The 16176-nt window shown below is 47.9% G+C and overlaps 1 protein-coding gene across 2 annotated transcripts in view; it reads left to right on the forward strand.

The window, feature by feature from the left end:
* Positions 1-1258: 1258 nt before the first annotated feature.
* SPNS3 (SPNS lysolipid transporter 3, sphingosine-1-phosphate (putative)) overlaps positions 1259-16176 on the forward strand; it is a 64207-nt gene continuing 49289 nt past the window's right edge. For both annotated transcript variants that reach the window (XM_027975111.3, XM_060395327.1), the window contains exon 1: positions 1259-1497. In XM_027975111.3, the coding sequence (XP_027830912.1) occupies positions 1467-1497 (31 nt within the window). In that variant the 5' untranslated portion in view covers positions 1259-1466. The remainder of the gene's footprint in view (positions 1498-16176) is intronic.

The raw sequence follows: 16176 nt of genomic DNA on the forward strand, positions 1-16176 counted from the left end.
AGCAAGCTTTACTCCTGATTTACCACCTCAGTCTAGCTGCTTCTGTGATATCTCTGCCGTCCCTCTGGTGTAGGGAATGCAGGGTTGGGAAGTGGGTTGTTGTCCTGGTGGCCAGCCCCCAGCCAGAGCTAGAGGAGGAGCAGGTAAACTGGAAACGGGGGAGAAGAGGAGAGACACGGGGGTCCACCAAGCCCAGCCCCCATCCAGGCTGCTGGTGTGTTTGCTGCTGGTCTGAGAGCAGAAGGTGAACCAGGCCTGGAGGCCACTACTACTCTTTTTAGGACTGTGTTCTAGATCTTTCTACTTCAGCCCATATTTCTTTCAAAGGCTCTCACCCCATCTTCTCCGGAGTTCTGTCTCAGACAAAAACTCTCCGGTAGCAGCAAGAGAATCAATCTATTATCAGTACCTTAGTCTCTCTTTTAGGGTTTGCAGATAAATTTGGGTTTCAGATAAGGAATACCTTTTTTTTTAGTCTAAGTATATCCCCAATATTGTACAGGACATATTTATATACTTAAAAACAAAAGTCTCTTATTTGAAATTCTACTTTAACTGGGCATCCTATTTTTAAAATATGCTAACTCAGGCCACCCTGCCAGCCCTCTCCCAGCGGGTGGAGACAGCCAGCATGCCTGACCTGTCACTGACCCAGGGCCTTTAGCGTGCAGGCACCAGGGGCTTTACTTTCATTCCCTTGGCACATGGTCACACGACAACACTCTGAGGAGGGGGTTCAGTCCACCCTGGGTAAGAAAACTGAAGCTCGGAGACGTGAAGTGACTTGTCTAAGGTCAGCGGGAAAGGCAGGCGCAGAGGAAGAGTCCCAGCCCCCACCGGGTATCTCCAAGTTCAAGTTCTCTGCTCACCCGTCTCAAACCACTGTCTCCCCGAGCAGGAAAGCAAGAGCGGGTTTCCACTGCGCAAGTCACAGGGACGAAAAAACACCCACGCGGCCGAGGCTTCCAGGCACGGGAACCGCCAAGATTTGGTGCAAGAAAATTCAAAGCGATTTCGAAACCGAGCGCCTCTTAGTAATAAGAATACCAACCCCGGTCACATGCATAGCTCTCGGCAGTTGACAAAGGGTGTCCCCGAGAGTCGATCAGAATAATAGAGAAAGCAGATGATGGGAGAGGGACCGCCTGCAGGACCCCACGGCGGGCTCGGGGACTCTTCCGGAATTCAAGCCGGGAGTGGGGCGGAGGGAAAGGCGGGGAGAGGGGGGAGGACGGGAAGTGGGAGGAGGGGGCATCTCGGCAGACTTCCTGGAACCCGGGGGGTTAGACACCTGGACCCCTCGCCCCCTCGCCCAGGCTCTGGATGCGGATCTGGGCGGTACTCAGAGTCGGGCGATGCTCTAGGGGGCGTGAACCTGTGGGGATGATCACTTCTGGACTTTTCCTGCTGGGCTGTGTCCCGGTCTGTGGTCGGAGCCAGCGGCTGAGGTGACAGGTCATATTTCCATGGGAGGGGACTGGGAGCCTGGCCTGAAAGGTGGGTCACGGACGGTGGGTCAGGAAAGCCTTGCTGGGAGGGTTGGAAACCCCGCGCGGGGTGGGTGGGGGTGGGTGGGGGGTTAGGTGGGTGGACAGAGGTTGGGGAAAATCTGGTAAAAACGAGACTTCTGTAAATTAGACCTTATTTTCCCCTTGACTCAGGATCTTTACGGATCTTACTCAAGTTCTTACTTGGCAGTTACCAGAGAGGCTGCTAGATACTTGAGTTTTGAATAGTTTTTTTTTTTTTTTTTTTTTTAATGAGCCCTGTGCTGCTGGTGGGGGAAGGGCTTGGGTTGGGGTGGGGTTAGAAGTGAGGGGTGAGCTTTAGGCTCCCTAGGGGCTTAAGGAACGCCAGAAACCTTCATGACGCTTTCCCAAAAGCTAGAAAGGAGGAAAGGAAGGGGAGGAAAGGGAAGGGAACGGAAGGGGAAGGTGTTCCCTGAAAACTGAGTTCATCCCTTGATGGGTGTCTCAACCAAGCAGAAGGATCAGAAGGAAGGATTTATTACATGCAGCAAGCAAGGAAAACAGGGGGCATCTCCTCCAAGGCAGTGTCTCCCCAACAGCAAAACTGGGGACATTTTAACCTAAGGTCAGTTCAGTTGCTCAGTCGTGTCTGACTCTTTGCAACCCCATGGACTTCAGGCTTCCCTGTCCATCATCAACTTCCAGAGCTTACTCAAACTCCTGTTGGTGATGCCCTTAACCTAAAGGTACCGCATATTCATGAGGGGGCTTGAGCAGAGGAGCATTCAGCCTAGAATTGGGGCCAAGGGTGACAGAGTCCACGCTGAAAGTGATTGAATTCAGAAGGGTCAATGTCATCGTTCTATCTTCCAAATGGATGGGGGCCTTGGTTCCTGCAGAACTCAAAAATATATTATTATGTATATCCCCTGAGGAACCAGGACCCTGCCCCAAGGATGTATTATGGGGCATAAACAAGTGCAGCCTGCCTTGTTTCTGGCTTCCCTGGTGGCTCAGATGGTAAAGAATCCACCCGCAATGCAGGAGACCCAGGTTCAGTCCCTGGGTTGGGAAGATCCTCTGGAGAAAGAATGGCTACCCACTCCAGTATTCTTGCCTGGAGAATTCCATGGACACTGGAGGCTGGCGGGTTACAGTCTTCGGCATCACAAAGAGTTGGACACGTCTTAGCAACTAAATAGCAACAGCGTCAGGAAAGTCATTCCTGGTTCTCTTTCTCCAGGGACCCTCTAAGCTATCTGCTTACAGAGGGAGAAAGAAAAGAAACAGAGAAAGGAGAAGAAAAGAGACAGAGAGAAGGAAGGATGGAAGGAAGGAAGACAGGTGATTGTGGATATAGACAATCTTCCCCTCAATTTCTGTTTTGATTCCTAATTTTCTCCTCTAAGCAGCTGTGTTCAAAGTGTAGTCATGTTAAGCTGTTGAGAGGGTAGGAGAAGGTACGCTGATTCGACGCCCCCGCCCCAAGTTAAAAGGAACTTCCCAGGTGGCTCAGTGGGTAAAGAATCCGCCTGTAATGCAAGAGACACAGGAGACGTGAGTTTGATCCCCCGGGTAGGGAAGATCCCCTGGAGAAGGGCATGGCAACCCACTCCAGTGTTCTTGCCTGGAGAATCCTGGGGCAGAGGAGCCTGATGGGCTACCGTCCATGGGATCGCCAAGAGTTGGACACAACTGAAGTGACTGAACACTCAATCACTTCACTCCCAAGTTAAAAATTTATTTCAAATCTGCTGCAAAGGGAGATACTTTGAAAAAAAATTCAGTGAAAAGATTCCCTCTGGGTAAAACATCCAGTATGACAAAAACTGTAGAGAATCATCATCGCAAGCTGACTTTAAGTCTGGGTAAGTGACCTTAGCCTGTTTCTCAGATGGAAGATAGTTATGTGCATAGATCTAACTTCCAGAGAAGGGCTTCATCTCAATAACATCTACTCAAGTATTTTTTCCAGGAATGCTAATGACCAAGGGATCCAGGCAGTGTGAGGTCATCCTCAGGCCCAGGCAGGCCCCAGTCCTTGGGTCTCATCTGTAAAAGGTGGCCTGGAGGACGTGGGACAACCGGCCAGTGCTGTGTGCTGGGGAGTGGCCCTTGGGACAGCCTCACTGGGAAGCCTTAGGGGAATTTCTGCAGATCTCTACATAGTAGCCCACTCTGAACCTGGACAACTGGGCTCCTCAGCACATCACCATGTCCAAGGGAATGGGGTACCTAGGTTCATCAAATGATGCGGCATGTGGGACTTCCCTGGAGGTCCAGTGGTGAAGACTCCAAGATTCCACTGCAGGGAGCACAGGTGTGATCCCTGATTGGGAAACTAAGATCCCACATGCCCAGAGGCATGGCCAAAAAGAAATGAAAATAAAAGTTGATGCAAAACAATGCATAATAAACAAGCTAACAAACAAAAGATGCAGGCGGCACTTGGTCCCATCAAAGTGAGAATTATCTCTCTTCATATACCAATAGTGACTCTCTAAGAAGCATTGGTAGGGTTGAATTTGGTGACTTCTGAGGGACTTAAGATGTGAGTGACTGCCGTTTTATTCTATTATTGTTATTTTCTTTTTTGGCCACATTACATGGCTTGTGGGATCTTATGCCCCGACCAGGGATGGAACCCTTACCCCCTACACTAGGATCTCAGAGTCTTAACCTCTGGGCCACCAGGGAAGTCCCTGAGTGAATGCCCTGTTAACATCCATTGTAGATGATATATGGAATTCTGAAAGTAAACCCCAAGGGAGAAGATTCAAGGCCTAAGCACCCATGGGGTTGTGCATGCCCTGTGGATACACACGCACCCTCACACATGCACATATGTTGCAAATAATCCTCTAGGAAAACCCTGACCAGCCCAGCGATGGATGGGTGAAGTGAGCTGGGCAGTAAGATGGCGGGGGGAGAGGGGAGGAGGAAGATGGGAGAGGGGAGAGGAGTCCTGGGGGCAGTGTGGGTGGAGAGGCTGGGCTGCGTTTGGGGACCTCAGGTGGCGCAGCAGTCCCAGTTGCCTTTCTGGGAACTCAGTTTCTCCCTGGCCAGCTAGAATCAAGCCTCTCCCTGGGGCTCTGCCCACGAGCAAAGTGTGCAAAGTGTGCAAAGTGTGGAGCCAAGAAAATGGCATTTATTTTGAGTGATGGAGTCAGTTGGTAGTTGGCTGACACTGGTCCCTTGGGTTGATTTAGACACGTGTCCATCTCCTGCCCCCACAAGCCTCTGCAGTGGTGCCAGGGATGCCTGCAGGCAGATAAGTGAAGGCGCTTCCACTGGTCTGGGGTACCCGCTTCCTGAATCACTGGCCCTGTCCCTTGTACTCCAGCCCCTCCTAACCCGCGTCCTGCTGACAGTCTGCATCCCCCACCCCCCACGTCTTCCTGCTCACCGTCCTCCTTGACCATGATTCCCACTCACCTGAGGATTCGGCTGTATGCCATGAGCTGTCGTCTCCTAGAAGCCCCAGAAGCTGGTTTCCATGTTTGTCTGGGGCCGTGTCCCTGTGCCCATGGGGACAGGGGTTCAGAATTGCTGAGGCAGACAGAAGCCACGTGCAGTTAACAGCTTAGGTCATAATCAGCACATGGGTACTTTTTTAAAGCATCATATTTACAAAAGCACCACTTACTGGTTCCTGTTCTGGTTCAACTTCAGGAATAGCTCCCAGTTACACAGGCATGTTCACCCACATACAGACACACGTGAGTGTGCATAGGCCCATGTGGGCACGTGTAGACTTGTGCAGGCACTAACGGTACACATAAATACTCACAGGTGCATCTGTTGTCTCCAGCAGCTCACTGGGCAAGCGCTCTTTCAGCTCTATCTCTGTACCGCTCCCTGAAGGGCAGAGACTGCCAAGCCCAGCTGAAGAAGGAAAAGGCAGGGCATGAAGGGTCTGCACCCCCACTGAGAAGGCACAGCCTTCAGTAGCAGTTCTCATCCACCTTTGGGCAGACTTTTCCAGGAGGGAGCAGGTAGGGTAATGGCCTGGAGTTGGCTCTTCTGGGCTCACAAGAGACTGTGTATTTGGTGATGTTGCAATTTTAGCGAGTTTTTAGCTGAGATGAGAGTATTTACACTGTGGCAACTGGCAGATGCTCCAAGTCCCCCTCCCCATTCAGTGGGTTGCTAAACATTTCCCCAGAACACGACTGGAACGGGAACAGAATGACCTTATTTCCCACATTCCCGTGTAACCTATTAGCATGACCTACTGTGCCCGTCACAGGCAGAAGTGCTGGTAGGCAAGGGGTGAATGTGGAGAACAGATATTTCTACACATGTGGATGGGCTGGGTTAAGTGGAACAGGGACCCCACCCTCCAGCCTATGATGCACCTAAGTACCCAACAGCTGTGATTGTACCCTTTCCCTGGAAACCCTTTCCTTCTCTATCACAATCTGACCTTCAAGGTGCAGCTGGATCCGGCTCCCTCTGGGATGGTTCCTGGATGCCCTGCAAGTCGTAGGGATGGTGTCTGGAGTCCAGCCAGGACCCCGACTCTGCTGCTTACCAGCTCTGTGGCTTTGGGGTACTTAACCATGCAGAACCTTGATCCCTTTCTCTATAAAATGGGAGTAATGGAGGGGGGAGATAAATTAGGAGTTTGGGGTTAACATGTACATTGTGCTGCTGCTGCTGCTAAGTTGCCCCAGCCGTGTCCGACTCCGTGCGACCCCATAGACGGCAGCCCACTAGGCTCCTCTGTCCCTGTGATTTTCCAGGCAAGAATACTGGAGTAGGTTGCCATTTCTTTCTCCAATGCATGAAAGTGAAAAGTGAAAGTGAAGTCGCTCAATTGTGCCCGACTGTTAGTGACCCCATGGGCTGCAGCCTACCAGGCTCCTCCATCCATGGGATTTTCCAGGCAAGAGTACTGGAGTGGGGTGGCATTGCCTTCTCCGAACATGTACACTCTACTATATATAAAATAGATAGACATGAAAGACCTACTGTATGGCACAGGGAACTATACTCAGTATCTTGTAATAACCTATAATGGAAAGTGTCACTCGCTCAGTGACTAACACTGACTCTTTGCGACCCCATGGACTGTAGCCCACCAGGCTCCTCTGTCCATGGAATTCTCCAGGCAAGAATCCTGGAGTGGGTAACCATTCCCTTCTGCAGGGGATCTTCCCTACCCAGGGATTGAACCTGGGTCTCCTGCATTGCAGGTGGATTCATTACCGTCTGAACTACCATGGAAAAGAATCTGAAAAAGGATATATATATATATATATATAGGCTTCCCAGGTGGTGCAAGTGGTAAAGAACCCTTCTGCCAGTGCTGGAGATGTAAGAGATATGGGTTCGATCCCTGGGTGGGGAAGATCCCCTGGAGGAGGGCATGGCAACCCACTCAAGTATCCTTGCCTAGAGAATTCCATGGACAGAGGAGCCTGGTGGGCTACAGTCCACAGGGTCACAAAGAGTCAGACACAACTGAAGCAACTTAGCTTGCAGGCATGCATATATATACATATATTTATGTATAACTGAAAAAGTGTTGCTGTATACTTAAAAAAACAAGTTAACTGTACTTCAATTAAAAAAAAAACTTTCAAAAAAAACCCAAAAAACTTCTGGGACTTCCCTGGCAGTCCAGTGGTTAGGACTCAAGCTTTCACTGCTGAGGACACAGGTTCAGTCCCCAGTTGGGGAACTAAGATCCTGCCAGCCACATGGCTTGGCCATTAAGAAAAAAAAAAAACCTTCCAAAAAAATAGGAGTAATGATGTTTATGCCAACACAGCGTGAGCATTGAGCAAGGCCACCTGTGGGACACACATGGCTCAGGGCTGGCACAGAACTAACATCTGATAAATGGCTGTTCCTTTTCCCTCCTCCCATCCAGTCCATGGCAGCTTGCAGACACCTCTGATTAGCCTCAGTCACGATAATTGTAAATGCACCAACTCACCCAGATTGGCTGTCAGATTGCATTATAAGAAGAGCCCAGATTCATGCTGTTTACAGAGAGAAACATCTAAAGCAAGGAAACGGAAGGTTGAAAGTAAATAGAAAATACTAACCAAAAGAAAGCTGGTGTGTCTCTGCAAATATCAAACAATTATTTAAGACAAAAAATGTTTATGAAGGGGGAGAATGGATACATGTATATGTAGGGCTGAGTCCCTTTGCTGTTCACCTGAAACTGTCCCAATATTGTTAATCATCTATAGCCCAATAAAAGTGAAAAGTTAAAATAAATATTTATGGGGAAAAATAAGAATATCTACATCATAATTCTAGGAGTAACCTACTAAGATGAAACAAGTCACCTTAAGACATATAAAGCAAATATCAAGAACATGACAACCCGTGGGAGAATGGGAAAAAAGTTTTGCAAATCATGTAGCTGATAAGGGAGTTGTATCTAGAAATTATAAAGGACTTTTAAAACATAACAATAAAAAGACACTGAGGGAATTCATTGGAGGTGTAGTGGTTAGGACTCTGCACTTTTACTGCCTTGTGTGGGGGTTTGATGCCTGGTTGGGGAACTAACACCCCACAAGCCACATGGCCAAAAATAAAGCAGAAAACAAAAGAACAAGAAGAAGACAACCCAGTTTAAAAATGGGCAAAGGATTTGAGTAGACGTTTCTCTGAAGAAGATATGCAAATGACCAGTAACCACACTAAAAGACGTTCAACATCATTAGTCATGAAGGAAGCACCAATCAAACCCCCAGTAAATAAGATACAACTTCACACTCACTAGAATGAATGGCTAGAATCAAAAAGGCAGATTACAAATGTTTACAAGGATGTGGGGAAATCAGAATCCTGGAATGTTGTTGGTGGAAATGGAGAATGTTATGCTTACTCCTTGAAAGGAAAGTTATGACCAGCCTAGATAGCATAATCAAAAGCAGAGACATTACTTTGCCAACAAAGGTCCCTCTAGTCAAGGCTATAGTTTTCCAGTGGTCATGTATGGATGTGAAATTTGGACTGTGAAGAAAGCTGAGCGCTAAAGAATTGATGCTTTTGGACTGTCGTGTTGGAGAAGACTCTTGAGAGTCCCTTGGACTGCAAGGAGATCCAACCAGTCCATTCTAAAGGAGATCAGTCCTGGGTGTTCTTTGGAAGGACTGATGCTAAAGCTGAAACTCCAGTACTTTGGCCACCTCATGGGAAGAGTTGACTCATTGGAAAAGACTCTGATGCTGGAAGGGATTGGGGTCAGGAGGAGAAGGGGACGACAGAGGATGAGATGGCTGGATGGCATCACCGACTCGATGGACGTGAGTTTGAGTAAACTCCGGGAGTTGGTGATGGACAGGGAGGCCTGGCGTGCTGCAATTCATGGGGTCGCAAAGAGTCGGACACAACTGAGTGACTGAACTGGTCTGAACTGAACAGTCACTGTGGGAAACATTCTGTCATTTCCTCAAACTTAAATATGGAGCTGCCATTTGATCTAGCAATTCTGCTTCTAGATATATGCCCAATATATTGAAAACATAGATTCACACAAAAACTTAATGCTCATAGCAGCATTACTCACAACCAAAAAGTGGAAACAACCCGAATGTCAACCCCACTGATGAATGGATAAACAAGTGGTAGGGGATCCCTACACTGGAATATTACTCAGCTATAAAAAGGAATGAAGTAGCGATCCAGGCAAGGACATGGATGAATCTTGAGAACATTATGCTTAGTGAACAAAGCCAGATACGAAAGGCCACATGTATGCTTCCACTCGTATGAAATGTCCAGAACAGGCAAATCCATAGAGACAGAGAGTAGACTGGTGGTTACCAGGTCTGGGGTAAGGGGCAGAAGAGGGAAGTTGGGGGGAATGCAGAGTGACTACTCATGGGTACAGGGTTTCTTTTCATGCTGATAAAATGTCATTTATTTATTTATTTTTGGCTGCCCCGTGCAGGATCTCAGTTCCCTGACCAGGAATAGAACCTGGGCCATAGCAGCAAAGCCCCAGAATCTAACCACTAGCCCACAAGGGAACTCTCTGAAGAAATGTTTTTATTTTTGATATTTATTTATATTTGGCTGCACTGGATCTAGTAAAGATACCACTGCGCATGTGGTATCTTTAGTTGTGGCATGTGGAATCTTGTTCCTGACCAGGGATCAAACCTGGGCCCCCTGCATTGGGAGTGCTGAGTCTTAGCCACTGGACTACCACGGAAGTCCCTGAGGAAATGTTTTAAATTTGTTTCCTCCCACCCCAATTCTGCAGCAGTGGAAGTGTTTGACCTAGAACCTGGACAATGAGTGTATACCCAATGGACAGATTGGAAGACTGAGTCCCTGGCCCCAGGGCATTTGCCTGGCTGGCCTCTAGTAGGTGTGTGTTGACTCTCAAGTGTTCTTGGAGACCTTCTTAATGGTGAGCTGATGGTTTAGCCCTCTGGTGCAGCCTTGAAAGGGCTGTGCCATGGAATCACTTCTTAGCAAAGCTGTCTTTAGCGACACCTGGTGGTCACTGACCATCATAGCTCTGATTTGCCTTAAGGGCTATTGGTCCTTAGAGACAGAGCTTATTCAGTCACATAATTTGTGGAGAAAGCTCAGAAAATAGCACTGTCCTGCCTTAAGTCACACAGCAATTCATCCCTTTCTTTATTAAAATGTGAATGAGCACGGTTTGAGTGTCAGGTGCTGGTGATGACAGAGGGGGAAGAAAGAAAAAACAATCAGTGATAGGAACCATGCAGAGCATTAAACTGAAGCTGGGACAGAAAGTGACTGGATGACTTTTTTTTAGTTGAAGTATAGAGATTTACATTGCTGTGTTAATTACTGCTGTACAGCAAAGTGTTTCAGTTACACACACACACACACACACACACACACACACACACACACACACACATATATATACATACTTTAAAAAAATGTTCTTTTCCATTATGGTTTATCATAGGATGTTAAGTACAGTTCTCTGTGCTATAAAGTAGGACCTTGTTGTTTATCCACTTTATATATAAAAGCTTCCATCTGCTAACCTTAACCTCCCTCTGCATCCTTCCCACAACCTCTCACCCTTGCAGTCTATTCTCTATGTCCATGATTCTGTTTCATAAATAGGTTCATTTGGTCTTATTTTATTTTTTGGGTGTGTTGCAAAGCACTTGGGATCTAGTTCCCTGACCAGGGATAAAACCCTCATAGTCTGCATTGGAAGCATGGAGTCTTAACCCTTGTCATACTTTATTTTCTACATATAAGTGGTATCATGTGGTATTTGTCTGTTTCTGATTTGCTTTGCTGCTGCTGCTGCTAAGTCACTTCAGTTGTGTCCGACTCTGTGCAACCCTATAGATGGCAGCCCACCAGGCTCCCCCGTCCCTGGGATTCTCCAGGCAAGAACACTGGAGTGGGTTGCCATTTCCTTCTCCAATGCATGAAAGTGAAAAGTGAAAGTGAAGTCGCTCAGTCGTGTCCGACTCTTAGTGACCCCATGGACTGCAGCCCACCAGGCTCCTCTGTCTATGGGATTTTCCAGGCAAGAGTACTGGAGTGGGGTGCCATTGCCTTCTCCGCTGATTTACTTTACTTAGTATGATCATCTCTAGTTGCATTCATGTTGCTGCAAATGGCTTTGTCTTTTTTTGTGGCTGAGTTATATTCCATTGTATATATGAGCCACATGTTTATCCATTCATCTGCTGATGGACATTTAGGTTGGTTCCGTGTCTTGCTGAATCATGTAGTAATTCTGGGCTTCCAGGTGGCCTGGTGGTAAACAATTAGCCTGGCAATGTAGAAGATGCAAGAGACTAGGGTTCAATTCGGAGAAGGCAATGGCACCCTACTCCAGTACTCTTGCCTGGAAAATCCCATGGATAGAGGAGCCTGGTGGGCTGCAGTCCATGGGGTCGCTAAGAGTCAGACACGACTGAGCGACTTCACTTTCACTTTTCACTTTCATGCATTGGAGAAGGAAATGGCAACCCACTCCAGTGTTCTTGCCCGGAGAATCCCAGGGACGGGGGAGCCTGGTGGGCTGCGGTTTATGGGGTCGCACAGAGTCGGACACGACTGAAGCGACTTAAAGCAGCAGCAGCAGGGTTCAATTCCTGGATTGGGAAGATCCCCTGCAGTAGGTAATGGCAACCAACTCCAGTATTCTTGTCTGGAAAATTCCATAGACAGAAGGGCCTGGCAGGCTACAGTCCATGGAGTCCCAAAGAGACACGACTGAGCACACACACACGGTAGTTCTATTTTTAGTTTCCTGAGGAACCTACATACCTTTTTTTTTTTTTAACAGTGGCTGCTCCAACTTGCATTCCCACCAAAAGTGTAGGAGGATTCCCTCTTCTCCACATTGAGTGACATTTTTGTTTTTCAAAAATTTATTTATTATCTAGTTTGGCTGTGCTGGGTCTTAGTTGTGGCTTGTGGGATCTTTGTGGCAGCCTGCATACAGTATCCAGTTCCCCAACCAGGGATCAAACCTGGGCCCCCCTCCATTGGGAGTGTGGAGACTTATTCACTGGACTACCACGGAAGTCCTTGGGTGACTTTTTAAAAATTGAGTAGTCAGGGAAGGCTTCCTGGAGGTGGTGACATTTACACTGATATCTTAATAAGAATGAGCTGGTTGTGCAACGATCTTAAGGAACAGCATTCCGGGCAGAGGGGATTAAGTTTTTGAAATGAGGATGAGCATTTGTGTTTGAGGGACAGAGAAAGCATGCCTGTAACAAACAGGATGGGGAGCAGGGAGGGAGATAAGAGATGTGGGGCCAAGTCAGCAGAGTCAGATCACTAGAGGCTGAATTCAGGGAAAGGGATTTGATTTTACACTGTGTGTGGGAGAAAACCTTTGGAAAGTAGTTCCCCCACTCCCAGTGGTTTACTCAAGCAGGGGAGTTACCTAATCTGATATCCATTTTACAAAGATCACTCGGGGGTTGTGTAACTTGTGGGCCGGTGAGGCAGTGGTGGAAACAGAGGGGCCAGTTCACATCCCACTGTGGGGGTCCAGGTGAGGGCTGGTGGAGATGAGGAGAAAAAGGATAGATTCAAAATGTGTTTTAGAGGGGGCAGGATTCGCTGAAGGACTGAGTATGGGGGATGAAGGAAGAAAAAGGCTCATTTGGTTTTTTACTTGAGCATCTGGTGGATGATGGCACTTTAATGGTGTGAGAAGACAGAGGAAGGAGGAACCTGGGAGCAGGAACCAAGAATTCCATTTTTAAAAAATGTTTATATTTATTGATTTGGCTGCGTATGGTCTTAGTTGCAGCACCTGGGATCTTTAGTTGCTCCCTGTGGGATCTAGTTCCCTGACCAGGGATCGAGCCTGGGCCCTCTGCACAGGGAACGCTCCGCTGCTTGCTTGTCCTGACTACTACTTCCGCTAAAATGTTGAGTACAAGAGGGGAGAGCAGACATTCTAGTCTGATTCCTGATCTTGGTGGGAGGGAACATCCAGTCTTTCGTCATTAATTGTGGTGTCAGTTGTGGATTTTTTTCATAGATGTACTTTTTCAGAATGGGCAAGTTCCTCTCCTCAGTTGCAGTGTTTTAATCAGGAAATAGTGTGGGATTTACTAAACGCTTTTAATTTTGCGCTCATTGAGATGATCATGTGAGTTTTGCTTATTGATGGGATACATTACGTCAGTGGATTTTTCAGATAGTAAACCAATCTGGGATAAATCCTGTTTGGTCATGGTGCATAATCCTTATAATTAAAAATATTATTATTGTTTTAAGCCACTAAATTTGGGGGTAATTTGCTAAGCAGTAAAAGATAATTAGTTCAAGCTGCCTAGTGTGGGGCCATGGGCTCCTTGGCACCTTAGCTGCCAGGTGACTGAGGTCAGGAGTGGGGCAGTTAGGTTCTCCAGTGTCTGCTCTCTCGGGTAGCCGTGAAGGCCTTGTCTCTCCAATGTCTGGATGGTGGGGTAGTCTCACGTGGAGCCAGGAGCCAAGGACACGTTCTTCTCTTTGGTGGCACGAGTGTTACCTGGACACAGGATACCTAGAAGCAGAGCTGGAACTAGAACCTAAGCCACAAGCCCCTGCCTCTCCAAATCCTTTCAATAAAAGTCATGACTCAGCTTGAGTTTCATCTGTGTCCTCCTGTCGCTTTCGGTTACACTTGAATACTTGAGGAAGACAGGTGGTGTCTATTTGCATGAGGGCCCAGGTGGTCCCTGGAAAATACTGGAGTGTTTGGCCATTCCCTTCTCCAGGGGATTTTCCTGCCTCATCGAACTCGGGTCTCTTGCATTGCAGGCAGACTGTTTGCCATCTGAGCCACCAAGGAAGCCCCCCACTGCCTGGAAAATAATTTGCCTTGATTAACCAAAGAGTCAGGGCCTCCAGCGTAATTTTTAAAAAATTTTTGACAGTCCTGTGTGGTGTGTGGGATCTTAGTTTCCTGACCTAGGATCGAACCTGTGCCCCTTGCAGTGGAAATGCAGAGCCCTAACCACTGGGCCACCAGGGAAGTCACAGGGCCTCGAGCTTGATGAGGGCAAACCTCCAGTGCTGGAGGGCAGAGTGATGCCACATAGGGCTCCTGCCCACCACTTGGGTTGTGCTCTGCGCCTGACACCCCGGCCACAGCCGACGGGGAGGGAGCTGTGAACACTGCTACAGCGATGTCTTCCCCAGGCCCCAGAGAGGTGCCCTTGTGTGCAGAGAGCTCCTGAGTGCTCTATGTTTGGGAGAAACATTTTACGCACAAGCAAGCCTCCCTCTGTATGATCCCCACAGAAGTGTTTGGGGTCATGTTTTCAAAAAGGAAGAGAGGTCTAGCTATTTGCTGGTAAAGGCTATAGCGACAGAAATGCCGCTGCTGAGAACGATTACTCCCAGGCTGGTGCAGCTGGTAGCCTGAGAAGCAAGTTTCATTCACTCACAACATCCATTTTGTGTTTCCCCTCTGGTCAAGGCCAGGGTCAGACTCTGGAGAAGGCAGGCAGAGGGCCTTTCCTTTGAGGGGCTTGGTGACCCACAGGGAAGACAGAAAATGTCAATAATGAACAGTACGTTTCATGATAGAGATAAGCCAAGCTTGCAGGCTTCCTGAAGGAGGTGACCTCTGAGTGGAGTTTGGAAACACCAGTAGGAGGTAGGTAGCATCATGAGGCTGATGGGTGGATATTGAAAGCCAGGGATGGGGGAAGTTGAGAAAATTATCTTCGTTTTTTTTTATCCGTCTTCTTCCACTTCCTCTTTTCCTTTCCCTTTCTTCCTTTCCTTCTCTTTTCCCATTGTTCCTTCAGTTTGGCAGCCTCCTTCAGCCTCACCCCACCCCCAGTGCAGGCCCACCACTCACCAGGGCTGGGTCCCTATTAATTGCTAGTCCTTGCATTCGTAGATTCTGAGGGAAAGGAGGAATTTTCAAAACTGCTCCCAAGTCAAGAGAGCCCTGCTGGTCCAGTGGTTAGGACTTGGGGCTTAGGACTTGGTGCTTTCACTACCAGGGCCCAGGTTTGATCTCTGGTCAGGGAACTAACACCCTGCAAGCCAAGTGGTGTGGTCCAAAAAAAAAAAAAAAAAAAATCAGGATAGCCCACATGAAGAGGGGATGTGGGCCTGTGCAGGCACAAAATCCTGACTTTCTGGTGTAGCTGTACCCACGTGACACCAGCAACCCTGACCCGTGCCACACACACCCTCCCATCCCGGCCAGAAGCACAGTTCATGGCCAGCCACGTTTTTCTTGTTTTGTTGTGTGCGTTATTTTTTGGTGTGATCGTAAAAACTATCCATGCCACTGCTTTTTCTTAATTATTATTATTACATAAGTGGGATACTGCAGAAAATTTAGTATAAACAAATAAGATAGTAAGATAGTATAAGGATTTCGCTGGCAATCCAGTGTGGTTAGGACTCAGCATTTTCACTGCTGGGGCTCAGATTCAAACCCTGGTCAGGGAAATTGAGATCCTTCAAGCTCGGCCAAAAAAAAAGAAAAGAAAAAGTAAAGCATAAAGGAGAGGAGCACAGAGTTCAGAGCCAGAGGGGCAGTTGTTTAGCCTTTTGGGGGCTGTTTCTGTGTCTAAAAGATAACTATAATTATCATACCCACTTCAGGTAGCTGGCAGGACCCATCACATGGAAAGTACTATGTTAATATTTGTTATTATTACGGGTGGCTAGGAGTCGGACATGACTGAGCGACTTCACTTTCACTTTTCACTTTCACACATTGGAGAAGGAAATGGCAACGCACTCCAGTGTTCTTGCCTGGAGAATCGCAGGGACGGGGGAGCCTGGTGGGCTGCCATCTCTGGGGTCGCACTGAGTCGGATATGGCTGAAGCGACTTAGCAGCAGCAGCAGCAGCAACCATTAGCAAGTAAGGAAAAAAGAAAAGAAAGGAAAGATAGTACCTATGATTTTAGGCGCCTGAGGTAAGTACTGTTAACCCTTTGGGATATATGTGTCTATGCTTTCGCCCTGGGTTCATGGTCGGTTCCATAATGTGGGATACAATATGATCACAGCTCTTATTTTCCCAGTTGATCACTCACACTTGCACGTGTCTCATTCGCAAGCAATCCAGGATCTTGAGCCCACCCTGAAGTTTCCATAACTAACTTGGTTGCTTACACAATGCCTGAAATAGCTCTGACCGCTGTTGCTTCTTACGGCCACAGGGTGTCGCTATGGGAGCCTGGTCCCAACCGGTCCCTAGGACTTGCTGGTGAAGGATGCCCGTGCTTTTTGAAAATGGGCTG

The sequence above is a fragment of the Ovis aries genome, chromosome 11 (assembly GCF_016772045.2).
Source record: "Ovis aries strain OAR_USU_Benz2616 breed Rambouillet chromosome 11, ARS-UI_Ramb_v3.0, whole genome shotgun sequence".
Classification (NCBI taxonomy): Eukaryota; Metazoa; Chordata; class Mammalia; order Artiodactyla; family Bovidae; genus Ovis; species Ovis aries.